Below are 16,978 nucleotides of genomic sequence, written 5' to 3'. Positions count from 1 at the left end.
AAAAAATCCTTTCCCTCTTGTTTCTGGTTGTCCTATCAAGTGTAACCTTGGACCCTTATAGAGCAATTAGACCAGCCTCTATCCCCTCCTTTGTAATGAGGTTTCTTGCATTTCTGAGTCTATAACCCTTTAGTCTTCCCTAATGGGACATCATTATTCTGAAAGAAACAATGTAAATGTAAATGAATATTCTCATTAACGAGTCACAGAGAAACCTTTAGTGGTAGCGCTGTGGTAATTCTGCTTGTTATTTCTCTGGTATTCCATGCAGATTTTTTTTTTTTATAATTCATTATTAGTATTCAAAATTACTTCTTCTTTAATTCTGCATGTCTTTCATAATCCGGTGTTCCAACTAGTTCAACCATGTCCTTCTTTTATTCTCCAGGAACCACCTGTGAAACGTTCAAGGTCTCTGTCCCCAAAGAGCTCTTTTAGAGAGTCAGAGGAACTAAAGAAGCTTAAAATAGCTGAAAGGAAGATTGAAAACTTAGAGAAGACACTACAGCTAAAGGTGAACATTAAATAAAAATAAATAAAAAGCCTGCTAGCTATAAGCTTGCATAGATAAAGATATACCAAAACAGACATTTTAAAAATTAAAAATACACTCTCCATTTGTTTTACAACAAATTTTTTCTTTTTGCTTTACAGTGTGAGTAGTCTTACAGTCCTGTGGAAGCTTAATTGCGCTATCATCAATAACACATACTTGTTAAATACATTTTCAAAGTTTGTGTGTGAGTACATATATATATTCTGAGAAATGGATGTGCTCATATGAAGTAAATCAGAAAGAAGCACTGAACGTACAAAGACTTCTTTCCTGTACAATAAAGCCATACTTTAAAATGCTGAAATAACTTAAAAAAGATTGACCCCTGGAAATTGTGTAAGTTATGTCTCAGTTAGGTGCTGGTCTAAGAGTTGCTGTTTAAAAAAATAATAACAATCCCCCTCGCTCCACCCCTTTGTAGAAAATCTTAGTTGAGCTTGTTTTACAGTTGCTCATTTTGTCCTTGTTTCACAGATTTTTGTAGCTGTGTTTGCTACTTTGGTATTTTTCTACAGAGATACAGGAACTTTTAAACAAACTATTGGTTTAAAATTGCATCTCTGAATACAAAATGCAAACCCTGAGTAATTTTTTTTTAAACACTTAAAATTCATCCTCTTCCCTCTCCTCCCTTTCCTCCCTCTCCTCCTTCTCTTTTTTGTGTTGCTTATAATTGTTCAGTTATGGAATTTGAAATATATTTTCAAGTATGTGTACCTAAAGGAGAATTGGTTGTATTGAACATCCTATAATAAAAGTTATGTAAGTGAAAAAATTTGGAAGCTCTACCAACCATAATGATAAGTTAATTTTAGAAAAACTGTAAGTAGGATGTATATTTCAGCAAAAGGCTGCAGTTCATCGATCTGTATACTTGGGAGAGTTTAAAGCATTGTCATAACACATGGGGAGTACATGAACAGGAGAGATTATTTAGATTTCAAATTCAGTCTTCCAGGTTGTCTTGTTCCTGGGAGACAGAAAATTAATTTTGTTTTGTTTTTTCTCTCTGTTGAGTACTCTAAGGCATGTCCCACCAGCTAAACCTGAGAACTGGCCTTTGGGAGGCTTCCTGTTCATTACTCTTACTTGGCCTACCTGACGCTGGTGCTACAGATTATTTTGGAACTGTGAGCTGCAGCTGTTCTGCTCTTGGAAGCAAAACACGCTGCAGTCTATGGCTATTGCCTTAAATGATAGAGAGCTACACATTTCTTTTGGAAAGAGGAGTGAAGGAAAGCAGATGCAGAAGAGAACTCTCTGCATAACCTCATATAATAATTTGTACCATTCACCATACTGCCTTTACTTATCTTCTATTTAATCTTAAAGTATAATTTAAAAATCTGTACAGCTTTATGATATTATAGGCATGGGATCTCTATCACAGACATCCATGATGTCTTTAAGAGCTAAATATCCCCTTGAAAGTGAACACATTAACTTCTTGCTTGTTCTCGTGCAAATCTACTTGGCTTCTTTTGCAGAATACTTTAATGGGTTGAAAAGAAGCTGTAGAGGCCCAGGTCATCATAATAAACACTGTTGGGGCACTACATTCATATTTTGATGAGGCTACTGCTGACATGACAGTGAACTAAGCTGTCATAAAGTTAATGTCAGAACATTTCTGTTGCTATTCTATGATTTCTTAATGCTAGCCTTCTCTTGGGCATTGTTTCTAGCAACGAAAAATGGATTTGACCCACATTTTCAAAACTAGTCCTTGCATTATTGCCTCTTTAAACCCAGTGTTGTCTGTATGATTGCTTGAAATTTTCTTGCTCAGAGAAATGGTTGCTCTGTCAATACACACACTAATAATGCATGTCTGGAACATGAAATGGTGCCTTTATACATTAGTCCTTTTGAAAAATTGCTAACAATAATAATATAAAAGGAACAGCTCTATTTTTGGGGTTTTCAGGACCACTCAGTATTGCAAACGAGCAGAAAATGTCAAGGTCCCATTCACAGGTTTTTCCAGTTCTCTCAGCTGACTCATTTCTCAGTAAGAAAAGTTGGCTCTTAGTATCTTCATTGCTAGTATAAATGTGCTAATAATTTAAATTCAGAGTCTTACACAGCATTAGCTTTGTTTCTGGGCATCCTAAAAAGTAACAGAGCACACCTGATTGCACCCTTGATTATGGAAGAGAACATCAAAATAAGTAAGAGGGTTTTTTTTGCTTTAAAAGAACAAATTATCAAGCTGCTACTTAGATTGGTCCAAAGCATAAGTACTTCAATCTACTGTGGGTCTTTAAGAAGTGGGTAAGAGTTTGGTTGTTGAGAAGTAGGTATTTGATACAAACTAAGAATACACTGATCTTCTCCTGTATTGCTTCTAGAGCTGTGATCGCTGGAGTAGCCTAGAGGAGATAATCCTGGCTTTAACTGGAAAGGTCTCAAAACCAAGAGGAGCTCTTCCCTTTGAGTTTTCTCATCTGTTTTAGGTTCTAAATGTTTTGAAGGTAAATAAAACTAGAATATGCACACCAGTCTTTAGAGCCACCTTAATACTTGTTTGTGTGAGCAACACCACACTCACATTGACCTCATATTTCATATGTAGTCCATATATAGTGTACAAATGAAAAGAGATTAATATTGCATTTTCCACATAACTGTTTGTGGAAAAAAACTATTTTTGTGACTATTAGGGGCCTCAGTTCTTGTAAGCCTAAGCACAGTCAAATAATTGATTCAGTGTAGTTTTTAAAATTTCCTTTTTACTGTAATAGAAGGTCAATTTCAATTAAAATTTGAATTAGTGATTAGAATCTTTTGACTTGTCTGAGCAGCCTTCCAAAATAAAAAAAAAGACATAGGCAGTGGGGTTTTTCCTCCTGCAGATTGAACTTTGTGTTACTGTTGCATGGGAAGTACTATAGATGACAGGGGGCAGCTGGAGAATAATCTGGAGGTCCAGCATTGCTAGAGATGGTTATTCTGTCCCATGTCTGTGAATATATACAAAACTGTGTACAAGATGGTTTAGTTATGAAATGTAACATAATTCAGACAGAGATGAATCTAACAGATTATGGAAATTTCAGTGAATATTTTAAGTCCTGAAGTGCTTAATTCAATAGAGAGAGTGATTAGGGCAGTTAATTGTCTAACTTCTATTTCTGCAGGAGCAGAGCAAGTGATAAGGGAAGGCAGTAACTGTAACAGAATGGATAATAGAACAGGTAAGCAATAATGAAAAATCCAGATTCATAAATAGGAAAGGCCAAATTCTACAGTTGGTTGCATCTCTGAAAGGGCATTGACACTAATAAGCTTCTGAGGATTTATATTAAAGACATTGTTTTGTAGTACCCTGCCAGACTTGACCAGTTTTTGCTAGCAATATCAAAAAATCTCAGAACAGTTGTTTCATGAACTTCTTTTGAAAACACAACATCTATAATTGTATTCTTGTGAAAATTTCCTCTTGCAAAGCTTGGTAATGGTCTCTATGTTCTTAGTCTAAGATTTATATTGCTGTTTATGTGGTTGTTTTTAATATCATTGTGGTATTTAGATGAGTCACATAAAACTAGTCAAAAGTACTTTTTTAACAGTTCAAAATTTATAAATGTATTTGGTTTAGAGGTTGTTTCAGGGAAAAATCCTACCACAAGCACTTTGGGAAAATATTTCGTGGTAAGGTAGTATTTAGTCCACTTTGGACTTGATTGTGTTCCTAAATCTTCTCCTTTTGTTTCCTGAATCACTTCCAGAAAAGTTCTGGAATTTTGTATATAGTACTGTTTGAAACTTTAGCTGGTATCTGTCAACTCTGTGCACCACAAAAGCTGGGTACATTTGATAAGCCAATTTTATTATAGGTGCTTCATAGTTGTGAGTACTCTGGAAACCCTTGCCATGTTTTTATAGTGGGATTCAATTTTTATTGTTTGCAGCTCTGACTATTCATCTATCTAATTTATTGACTAATGCTGAAAAGTCCTCCTTACATATAAGCAGAGTAAATACTTGCAAATAAGGTATTCTGATTTATTTTGTTCTGTAGTTGCTCTACAAGCAGAGCTCCCATTGAACTGAAAATGAAGCTCTGATGGTAAATTTTGCTACAACATAATGAATTCTGTGCTGGTGAATTCTTTACTAGTGTATGCCAGAGTTTGACTAGCTTCATAGTGTGAAATTCTTCTTCTTAGTGTTGTTTTGGTGGTTTTTTTGTGGGTTTTTTTGGGGTTTTTTGGGTGTTTTTTTTGTTTGTTTTTTTGTGGGTTTTTTGTTTTTGTTTTTGTTTTTGTTTTTGTTTTTGTTTTTGTGTTTTTTTTGTTTGTTTGTTTTTTGTTTTTTTTTTTTTGTTGTTTGTTTGTTTGTTTGTTTTTTTCCCAAGAGGACTGTATTGTCATTTAGGAAAGTCTGTTTTTAAGCTTACATGATGCTATCCTGTAATATAAATCAAGGTGTATTTTACTTTTTGCTATGTATATTTTTTGTATGATTTTGATTATATAAAAGTTATTGTAAAAATTGTGTTTATTTCTTGTTTGCTGCATTACTAGAGGAAAAAGTCTGGGTGTTGCAGGTGTATATATATTTACAGAAACAGCTTACTTTGTGAGGAAATCCTGAAGCCATTTAAATGTAAGTTTTTTTCATATGTCCAGTATTTCCCTTGAAAGTACATAGATCAGTTTTCCATTGGGAAAAAAAGTAGTTTGAATGAAAAAACAATGCCAACAATCCTTTTTCAGCCTATGTGTTTTAAAATGTATTAGGCTTATGCTTTCACTAGATAAAAGCTGGCATTTTGGTTGTAAATTTTTAAAACTTTCAGCAGCCTGAAAATAATAGTTAAATGAATTGCTGAATCATCAGAATTTTCCAAAGTAGTAGTAAGAAAACTTTGACCTCAAGGACTGCGAGTGCTGGTCTTTCTGTTTAGATTTCTGAGTCTCATAGTAGTTGCTAAAAGAGATCCTTTGTTTCATGTGATCTGTGTAACACTCTTTTACATTTTGTCCAACTCTGATTTTGTTTTTCTGGTTTCATACAGTCTCGAGAATCTTAAGAGCTAAGAGCAGGCTATGAAAAACATGAAGAAAGGCTGCAGATGTTACAGACCAACTACAGAGCACTAAAAGAGCAATTACAGCAGTGGGAAGAGGGCAATAGCAGGTAAGTTACATAGCTCATTAAAAACATTTTCCTTACAGAAGAAATGTGAACAGAAGTATTTCATAGGTATTCAAAAGAGAATGTGATTTGAAGGAAGAAGCTACTATGTGGTGATCAAGACTATCCTTTGTTACAGCAGAATACACAGTTTACCCCATGTGAGAAAAATTGTAGTTGAAACCAAGAGGAAATATATTGAGCTGACTTATTTTATTTAGGCTCTCATTGATAGCCTGAGTACTGGAGAAAGGTCAGCTAGGACTGCTTACTTGCATTTGTCTAATTCCTCACTCATTTATTTTGTTGACTATATATTTTTAATTTTCTGTAACACAGCAGTTGCTCATTATTTTTCAAATAGTTTTTAAAGATAGTTTTATTCATTAAAATATAGAAACAATATCCTCTAACATTTATTGATTCATATATTAACTGAGGCTAAAATCTCCTTCCTTATAGAGAAAATAATATGTGCATGAAAGCACGGTGTTTTCATCTGTTAAATTATTTAAAAACAAATGATTTCTGATAATTTTACGAAAAAATGCAGTAATATATCTTCATTAATGGAAAGAGGAAAGACTTTACCACATAAAATTTGCATAATGAACATTCTGTATATCATTCTCCCTTAGGCTCTATACGGAACAGTGAAAATTTTATGCAGAAATTCTTTTTTTAAGTCCTTAGCAGACAGAATTTTTGGTAAACAGATGCAATTCAAGGTATGAAAACATTTCTTATCAGTTCAGTTATCAAGCACTGTGTTTTTCAGGACCTGTTTCAAGAAAGTAATTTCCTTGTGGCTTTAGCAGGGCTTTAGCATGCACCTAACAGCTCAGTAAACACTTGTGTGTCTTACTAAATTATTTTTGCAGTCAGAACAATACTGACTAATATAGACACTAACTTTTCAACTCCCTCCAAAGATAAGGAGAGTCACAGAAAGTGCTGCAAAACTCGTAGCTATTCAGAGTCTGGGGTGACATAAAACATCCTACTGTGAATGATAAACTGTTCCTTATATATGAATAATGCTATGGCCTATCTTAGTAGATTTGCATTGCTTTGAAATACTACCATTTAGTAGGAGTGGTTTCTCTTTAAAAAAGGCAAAAAAAAGATGTGGGTGGAAACAATGGTGAAGTATAAAATTGCTATGGGCATCGGTGGTAGCAGGGAAGCATTTTTTTAAATACCTAAGCACAATGGCAAATATATTGGGGTAAATTATAATGAAAAGGTTTTGTAAGGATTTTTTTCCTTCTAGTTCACTGTTTTAAATTTAGTGCAATCTGGAAGTGACTTTTAAGGATGATAGTTACTAAATTCAATGAAATTATTTAATTCTGTGTCTATACCTAGACAGGCTTTCATATCCACTGAGAGTCCAAGGCTAAGAGATAAAAAAAAGTGAACTAGATAAAGACATTAAAATCTTAAACTTGATATACAGTGAAGCACTGGGTGTTCTGGTTCTGATAGTTAAAAAAATTAAAAAGAAATGGGAAAGAGAGACAAAGGTTACTTCTGTTTAAAGTAAATGAGACGAGCTTGTGTTATAATTAATGTATTTGGGAAAAGTAGATATTGGGGAGAATATAATGCTCAGTCTTCACTTAGTCATCCATTTTTTTCATCTCTATTTAAGATGAGCTGAAAAAACAGGGTTTCAATAGTCTTTGTTATCAGATTAGATTTGTATGAAGCAACACTGAAGGACTTCTGGTTTTCATTTTTAATATGCTTAAACAGAGGAAAGTAGACTGACACAAATAAAAGCAGTCTTTAACAATAAGACTCTGTTATTTTGGTATCACAAAAAGCTGTATAGTGCTGCTGTAATGTAAATTGTGCATTAAGAGCTCAGTATCAGGTGCTTATGTGGCATTTCTGATCCTTTGTAAGTGATGGAGGACCCCATTCTCCATATTCTTCATAGATTAGTATCTGTTGTTGAGATGGCAGCTGATGGGACCTAATCCACCTGTCAGTGTACATACAACTTGCACTGATGTACGTGACTGCAAAGATGATGGGGGCCTTAAGAGGTTACCACATTGTCTGAGAGTTTATTTCTATGCCCAGTAGGAATTTGGATTGCAGAGTTTTAAATTGATTTAATAAAGGATTTTTTAATACTATTTTTATCTTTGGCATCATTAAAATACCTAAAAATATTTTAATGCCAGAAAAAAATAATTTTAATTAATTTTAATTTTATTTTTCTGTGCTTCTGAAGACAATCTGCTTTTTCTTAATACATACTCTCATCCATAGATAGTTAATTCCTTTATCAAATTGTAGAACAAAAGTGTGATTTAGCATTACTTGCAACTTCCAGATTGGCTTGCTGGGGTATTAGGGGAGCTGATGACTCTCCCTTAATTTTCAAGAGATTATGTGATGATTTTAACTTCTTCTTTCTCATAGCAGTATTTAAAGTAATATTGTCAGAATGTGGGTGACACTATTCTGCTGCGTCACCTGGGAGGCATGGTGTCATACTGGCACAATATCTGTCTGAAACTATGTAATTGAACTTCTCTTTATTACCACAGTTAAGATTTCATGCCTCAGAACATATACTTCATACAAAATTCAGATTCAATGGATGCTGTACTTGAAAATTTGTATTTTCTGAAAGCAGGGATGCTTTTTTTATGGTTCTCCTAAAACATTTAAATATTTGAAAACAAGCAACATTTTTTTAACTCATAAACAGCCTTGAAAATAGTAAAAGCAGATACCAGCATACAGGCTTCTGTCAGCTTTGTCAAGAAGATCCTGATGTGATGTGGAATGAACTGGCTTTTTTCAAAAGGGGGCACAAATAGCTGCTGATTGAGAAGTGAGTTTGTTTCTTAAATGGTGTTTAAGTAAAGAAACATACTGGTTTTATTCTAAAGTGCTTTACAGGCCATACAAGAGGAATTCTTTGCAAAATTCCATTATAAAAACATCTACCAGAAGCAGGAAAGGAAAACATCAACTCTTTTTTTTTTCCTTCCTTCGCTCTCCCCCTTAAATCAGTGACAAGTTACAAGTTTGCTAGCACTAACAGAAACTGTATTCCATGATCTAGGGATTGTGTTAATTAATGTGGCTCTCATCTGTTGGAGGTGTCGCTCTTCATTAGCCTGTATTTTACACACTGCCGTGCTTCATTTTTGGAATGAGGTGGTGAGGGGATAACCTAGCCAGCCATCCTTGTTTGATCTCTGTGATACATACGCAATGCAGAATGCCTCAGCTCTCTTGGTTCCCTGCCCTGTCCTGCTAATCCCAGCTGAGCTCATTATGGTGTAGCCTTGCTGCTACTCCTGGAGCCAGAGCTGTCCAAGCTAATTACTGGTAGCAGCAGAGCTGCCTGTTAAGGGTCTGGTGTGGATCTGCTAACATGGTCCTTGGTAGTGACCTGCAAAAAGCACGAGGGAGTTGCTCTCTTTCTTGCTGTGCATAGCCTGTCCTTTGGGTTTAGTGCTGATCCCTTCACACAGCTCTTTCAGCTGTAGTAAGTGTAAAACTTGGTGAAGGAAACTCTTACTTTAGAAAACATACAGTTTGCTGCTTTGATCTCATAATTCATAGGCTATTACGCTCAGCCAGGCAAAGTAAAAAAATGTCCTTTTATACTAGACAAAAGGAAGTTAGTATGGTATAATTAGCCCTTTGCTGTGATTTAACACTTTCTGTAAGTGACTATGATTTTTTGTTTTAATTTAAGAATCAAGACATCAGAAAAAGTTTTATTCAGACTTTTTGTCAGCATTAAAAAAAAAGTGTTTTCCCAATGGATCACAATATAAGCCCATTTTGTGGCAATACCATGAAGGCTGCTTTTACAGAATTTCAACAGCATCAAATTGTTTTGTTCTATGTAAGTCCTTGTGTTGACCATAATCTCAATTAGTGCATTATAGGCAATGTTGCCAGTACCTGTATTACATGGGGTATTCTTATATCTGCCACTTAAAATTGTGTGCCTGTTCTTGTCACTTCATTGTCACCTCTTTTTGCTGTTTTGAAGATATAACAACAAATTATCACATGAAATTATTTTGTGGGTTTTCATTTTTTATTTTTATGTAGGAAAGAACACTTTCTTGCCAGGTATGTAAGTGCATACATGTAATTCCCCTTCCATCACTAGTGAACGCATTCACCACAGACAATAGTAACTCAAGAGCAATTATATAAGCCTCTTTTTTCATACAGAGCCATGCAAGAGAGATTGCTTATATATTGTGCACATGCTGAAGGTTGGTACAGTTGGACTGCTTTTCTAGAGTTCCTGTGCAGTCACCTTTATGGGAACACCCTTATTTCTTGTATGTTGCAGATCATTGACCTTGACTAGACTGTGGTGATGTGTCATGAGCAAACAGTTGTGCTCTTCAAGATACAGGATTTGTAAGACAAAATGGGTTCATAGCTGTCCAAGGATTTAGTAAGAAGGCAGTGTAGCATTGTGTTCATTAAGGTGAACTCCTTGTGTGGATTTAGGTGCCGTCTGTTCCTTAGGGTAGTATCACTTCCTGTTGAAATAAGAAAGAGATTAATGCATAATTGCAGGGTTTATATCTGTCTTTCTCTAATAGTGACAATCTTTAATTTGTTGAAGGAAGTCACCATTTCAGGATTTTAGCTCATTTTCTTAAGAAAGTCAATACTAAATTTATTGTACTTTTTAGATATATGGCTAGAGCTTCTTTATATTGCTTCTATTGTTTTTTAAGTTCTATGGATAAAGGACATGATTTGTGGAGCTGGACCAGTTGCTTACATGTGTAATATTACAGGCAGTGTTAAGAAAATCAGGTTAGCCCATAGCTTTGTGAATGCACTTAACTGGCTAGTACATACTGATTATCTTAAGTTGATGTAGATCATACATAAACCAAAAACAATGTACCATTTCTTAAAGAAGAGTGTAGGGATTTTATTTTGGTACAAGTTTTAACTTTGAATAGGTAAAATTTCTCTCTGGCTAAACCAAAGAGTGAATGTCTCGAAAAGAGGATTATTTGTTATTGCTTGTTTATATATTTAATTGTAAGAAAGACTTTCTCTCCCATCTTCTGAGGGATAGAGCAGTGAGGTAAAATGTCTTTAATATGCACATACATTTGTTATGGTTTTAGCTCTCCCCTGGACCCACACCAGAGGCTTCATGACTCCCTTCCAGAGGAACTCAGAACTGGAAACAGCAATACAGACGTGGCCTCACCAAGGCTGAGCAGAGAGGCAGGATCACCTTTCTCAGCCTTCTGGTAATGCTCTTCCTAATGCACCTTCAGGACACACTGCTGGCTCATGGGCAACTTGTTGACCTGAAGGACTCACAGGTCCCACTCCACAGAACTGCTTCACTGCACATCCAGTTGTTTTGTTTCCTGATTGCAAGCTGGCTAATTTAAATTATTTTGGCTTTTCCGTGTCAAAAGCTATTTAGCTGGAGCATAGGAATACCCTGTCCCTTTGGCCTTTAGACACAGATTTTGGAAACGTATAGATGACTGAATATAAACTGTTATGGAATATAAACTAGTGGAATCTTCACAATTTTACATATTTCATTCTTTTTTTTAAAGATAAGTAATTTTTTTTCTGGCAAGCTTCCACTTACATTTTTACCAGTCACTCTATCAACTGTTTTCCAGTGAGAGGGTTCTGTCAAAGATAATGAGATTGATGTTTTTTAATTGTTAAGCTTGTCTCTAGAACATTCCTTACCTGTGTCCACCAGATCTTGTAATTTCCTGCATCCTAGCTTACAGACAAATTTGAGGACTTAATGTGTTTTTTTATATCAGATGTGTTTGTGTTTTTCCTTTGTTCCTTCATATTTAATCAGACATGTCTTGTACTTTGGTGCCCGCTCATATATGATGGAATTGTGTCATATTAAAAACATGAGTCACACAGCTAAACATTTTTTTCATAATACAGAAGCAGATAAATGCAGAATTAAAGTTGCATTAATGATAAAATTTGGGTGTTGTCAGGGGCAAAAATTGCAGCGAGATGGTGGAGAAAGTTAAGGAGTCTGTGTTAGCTTCCCTTTGTATTGTTGCTTGCACAGAGCTATTGCTTGCCTTGCTGTTGGATCAGAATGATTTCTGTAGATTATTTGGTTTAGAAATGATTAGTTGTACGTGTGGTAAGCGTGCTGCCTGCAGAAGAACTGTGTTTTTCTTATTCCTCTGTTTGGCCTAGACAAAAGATCTTCAGCATTCAGATGGAAATGTCTGATTTATTAGTCTTACAGATATGCATGCACGTATGAAAGCAAAGTACTAAGTGTGTGTCATATTAAACTGTACAGAATGTTCATAGATGAAGCCTGTGAACCTACAGTCAGTAATACCAAAGCACACTGATTGCTGATAACATGTCAGATTGCTATTTTAAGAGAATAAGGAGTGAGTAATGAAAATAAGTTTCTCTATAGTACGTTCTGTGAAGTTCTGGGATTTCTGGTAAAGGTAGCAGTGCTTGGTACATTCTGGCAAACATAATTCAACATACACTGCTAATTTTCCACTTGCCTTTGCATAGTTCTGACTTTGGAAGGGACATTATAAATTTTTATTATTCCATGTATCTCAGCTTTGATAATACCATATGGAACTTCAAGAACTGAATTTTGAAAAAACATAGAAACACTTGTTTCAGAGAGTACAAATAATACTTTACAACAAACGTTATTAAACATTGTTTATGTATTCTTGCTTTTTCTTTTCAACTCTTTCCTAAAGTATCCTGTTTTGTAATTCTAGAAAGTCAAATGTGGTGCTTAGCAGACCTTTATTGTGACCCAGCATGATTTTTGTGTTAAACTACTTAGTTTTCTTTTGTTGTATGAGGCAGAATATGAAAATATGTTCAAAAGTTTAACCTATCCTAATGCGTTGGAATATTTTTATAATTTCTAAGGAATTCAGAATGCATTTTCTAAGAATTATTGTTGTATTTGCCTTTTTCCAAACACAGTAAGGTGCATGTAAACATGTAATCATCAAAATTTTCCATAATCTCAAATGCTTCAGTAGGAGAAATAAAATAAGTAATTTGTTTTTATCCTTACTTTGCATTATGGAAATCAGCTCCATACTAACAGCAGTGTGTAGGCAAGAGACTTTAGTGTATTGTCATATGAGGTTTATAAAGGTTAAAAGGACTGATACAAGAACAAAATTCTCTTGATATTCCTATGATGGGTGATGTACCCTCTTTTCTGTGTTATGTTGATGGCAGTGGTACTCCAGTCTTGGCTCTTGAGGTTGTATCTGTTTTGAACTAATGACAGGTACAAATAGTGTTTATGAGGCTGTTCTGATGGTCTTATTTTAAAAGAATGGAAACCTTCAAATTTGTATAATAAACACAATTCACACAGTGTAACATTTATATTTTTGTTAAACACTTATATAAATAAGATGGATTTTGTGCTTCAGTGAAAGAAATTAAAGATAGATAAAATTTTAGGCATGGGTTTCTACCATCCTTTTGCAAACTAAAGGTTATGCTGCATGTTGAAACTATCTTAGTCACTAGTGCTTCTTTGAGTGTGGAGTGATCATTGACTTGAAATATATCTCAAAAAGCACTCTTGACAACTGTGACACTATTCACTATTTTGTTACGTGAGCAGACATTGGACTGTTGAGGGGGGAGTTGCTTTTATCTTTTTTTTTTTGCTCCTGAATGTGGGCTGTAAATCTGGAAGACTTTACTTAGCAACAGCAGATACCTCTTCCTGCAATTTTCATCCATCCTAAGAGCAACTGAATTGGGAAACAAGAAGGATAAAGACATATTTCTGGGAAGTGGATGCACAAGGAAGATAGATAGCTTAAATACTCTATGTAGTTAAATACTTCATTTCCTTAGTTAATTAAGACTACAGATTCTTAGTGTAAACTGTAAGTTTACAAAATTTTTCCTGTAAAGGAATTCCAGTAAATCATTCTGGATAGGGTGAATAATCACAGAGTGGGAGTAATGCTAGTACTTTTTCCTTTACTCTTACCTTGGTAGTGTTATCCTCAGACATATCTAATGCTTTCTGCTCTCTCACTGTCTATATCAAACACCTGCTCCCAGGTTTGCTCTCATTTTCCAAGGCTGTCATAAATATACAGACCCATGAAAAGAGCATTTTTTGCCTTTACTCCAGGCAAATGTACTTGAATCATAATACTGTAGGTAGAATCATTTGCTGTGACAAATTTCTGTCTGAGAAGTATTTCATCTGTAAAACTTGGATATCCAAGTTTCTGCCTGTTTTGGTTCTCCTGTCTTGAAATAATTTTAGAGTAGTAGAAAACTAAAATGAATTTTCCATTATGACATAGAAGACAATTTTTGACAGCCTCGTCCTATATTTTCTATATGGGCTTTTTACAGAAGTATGTGTAATGTGCATGTGTGTTCTACTCTTGTTTTACAGAGTGGAATTTTTAGCCTTCTAAAAATTAGAAAAGAAGAGAAGAAAGAAGAGAAAGTGCTGTTCAGCTTTGCTTACCTAGATGTTTCTCTGTTGATGTATTGTCTTTCTTCTCAAACACCTTTCTTTTCTGAGGGAAAGAAAACAGAGCTGCATCTGCTGTCCTATTTTCCTTGCAAGGATTATTAGGCTATTTAATTTAAGCTTTGGATAAGAAAAAATTTCTTTGACATTATGTTGACCCGGTCTCTTTAGAACTTATTTTTGGTTACTGTAATAAGCAGTGCTGCTGTCCCTTTTTAAGTACTGTGATAAAGTGTACACAAAGCTTGGTTAGCAGTCTTTTTCTGTGTGATTTTTTTTTCTTCATTTGGCTTTCCTGTCTTTAACAGTCTTCCGTGACTCTGGAGGAAAATGGTTGAAAAGGCAATAGTTAACCTTGTGGACTCAGAGGAAGGCTTCCCTGACTGCAGCAGCTCCTGGACTAGCCCCCTGATATCTGTCCATACCAGCAACAATGTGCATTAGGAGATTGTGGTTGGTTGTGCTTATTTCTCCAAAGAGTCATCCTGCTGCAGTCTTTACAACATGTAATCCTTGGGAAGGAGTCCGTTTCCTCAGTGGGTTGTTCCATCTTATGTATTCAGCTCTATTAGAAATTAGATTCTCTGCATGGTTTTATTTTCCACTTAAAATTCCCTGGGACCAATGGGAAAAATGTCTTAGTGTTTGTTTGGATGTTTATTTTAGACTGCCATGAGCTTGCTCTCTTAATTCCTTTTATCTGTATGCAGGGGAGTGTAGGAGTCTCCTGCTTGTCTTACCTATGAATGCTGAAAGCTGCTGATGAGCCATGGCTGACTTCTGGGATGTGTATTACTCAAGAGGCAGTTGTTTGCTAGAGGACTAACTAGAGTCTTCTGGCAATGGGTTAACCCAGGGTCAGCAACTCTGGAGGGAAGGAGCCCTTTAAACTCATAAGTGCAGAGAGAAAGTTTATGCTATAGTTCAGGCTGTCTTTCTCAATTACCTTTTCTTTAATGCATTGAGGCCCAAGTGCACATGTGTACATGTACCTTAGATTTGGAGTTGTGTGAGGGCTCCTGATGGTATCTTTAGAACTGCTGACAATTAAAAATGATGAGTACTAGGATTTTTGTTATAGCAAGAGGGTATATTTTGCAGAAGCCCTGCTTATATGCAGATGGTGGGAGCAATTCTCCTATTCTAATAATTTGATAAGTAAGCAACTGTTACAAAGAATTTCTTGCTGATGCCTAGCTATAATCTAAAAGAAATTGGAAGTAATTATTTTAGCGTAAATGATTCTATAGCACAGTTTTAAATATGCTACCTCTTCCTATATTCAAAATCAGTGAGTATTAAAAAAAATCCTACAAAAAGGAGGAGTAATCAAAAGTCTTATATTGTGAAAAATAGAGCCCAGACTATTGTATCATACTGAAAACATCAGATTCTGTAATTGTGGGTCAAGGTCAGTATTTTCAAAAATGCGTGCAATGCCACCATAAACTATTATCTGCATAGATTTGATCTCTGTTGATTTCTCATTTTAATACTGCCAGGTGAGACTGTGGCAATCATAGTTGGGGGATAAAAATGAAGTATTTGTACATAAAACAGGATGCCACAGGGTTTCCTGGTCTTGATGGTCCATTTTTATATGTGTTATAAGTAAGAGAGAATGACTTTTATAATTAAATTAATTGTAGTAAACAAAATACTTTGAGGTTGTTCTCAGGATGTAAAAACACATGATTAGAATTCTGGCCTGCTGTATTAGAAGATCCTGATTGTCTTCTAGGAAATGCTAGTAGTAGTAGTAGTAGTAGTAGTAGTAGTAGTAGTAGTAGTAGTAGTAGTAGTAGTAGAAGACTCCTGCTAATTTAGGATGCTGATTCCTCTCAAATCAAGGACTCAGTGTCTCTTTCTTGGAGCTGGAAGTTCTTCTCTGACAACCTGAGTACCTAGGATTGCTGCTGCCCTGTTTCTTGTCAACAAAGCAATCTTTAAAACTACTTTGGAGTAGATTACATTGTCAGAAGGTCAGCTTGTTTTGGAAGCAGGTAAGAAAATGCTTATTGTTGACAAAGACCTACTGAAGAAATACACTAAAATTTACCCGATATACTTAAAAGCAGCATAAACTTTTTTTTTGCAGAAGACTCAAGGCCATTAAGGAGTTTCAGGCGTGCGTGAAGCTGAAAAGCAGTACACTAGTTTCTAGACTTTGTATGGCTTTAAGTCACTTTCCCCCCATCTGATGGGCTATCAGTAAAACTTAGCAACACTGCTAGAAAGTATAAATAAAAGCAAGACATTTCTTCTGGAACAAGTCATAAATTCTGCAGCTTTTCAGTCTGCTAGTTTTTATTACTCTTTCAACTACATTGCAAAACAAGTTGTTGAGGTTTTTTTCTGTCCTTTTAAAAGCTGAAAAGTCTGTGTGGGAGATGAATAGTTATTTCAAAAACCATTTTCAATTAATCTAGTAGACAGACATAGGATTAGTGTAGTCCTAAAATTAGAAATAGCAGTCATGTATGTCACTCATAATTACATAACTTTCATTATTGGCAAATTTGGTATGTTGTTACTGCAAATTTTCAGGATATGTTTTCCAGTTATACAGTCTCCTTTAGGACTCCCTAAACCTTAAATATAAACTAATCAGGACTGTAAAGGCTCCCACATTGCAATCAGAAAAGAGTTGTTTTGACATGATTTGAAAATGTTTTCTATCATTTCAGTTTAAAAAACCAACCCATAGTGATCAAAATAAACCTAGGAAAAAAGTGCATCTA

General features: G+C 35.1%; 1 protein-coding gene across 1 annotated transcript in view; it reads left to right on the top strand.

Annotated features, from left to right (window-relative positions):
* The window catches only part of CNTLN (centlein), a 218,847-nt gene that overhangs the window by 96,979 nt on the left and 104,890 nt on the right, over positions 1-16,978 (top strand). The window contains 2 exon segments of the mRNA XM_085568035.1: positions 389-514; positions 5,580-5,701. Of these exon segments, the coding sequence (XP_085424161.1) occupies positions 389-514; positions 5,580-5,701 (248 nt within the window).

The sequence above is a fragment of the Lonchura striata genome, chromosome Z (assembly GCF_050655825.1).
Source record: "Lonchura striata isolate lonStrDom1 chromosome Z, ASM5065582v1, whole genome shotgun sequence".
NCBI classification, from domain to species: domain Eukaryota; kingdom Metazoa; phylum Chordata; class Aves; order Passeriformes; family Estrildidae; genus Lonchura; species Lonchura striata.
This window is presented reverse-complemented; position numbering and strand designations above follow the sequence as displayed.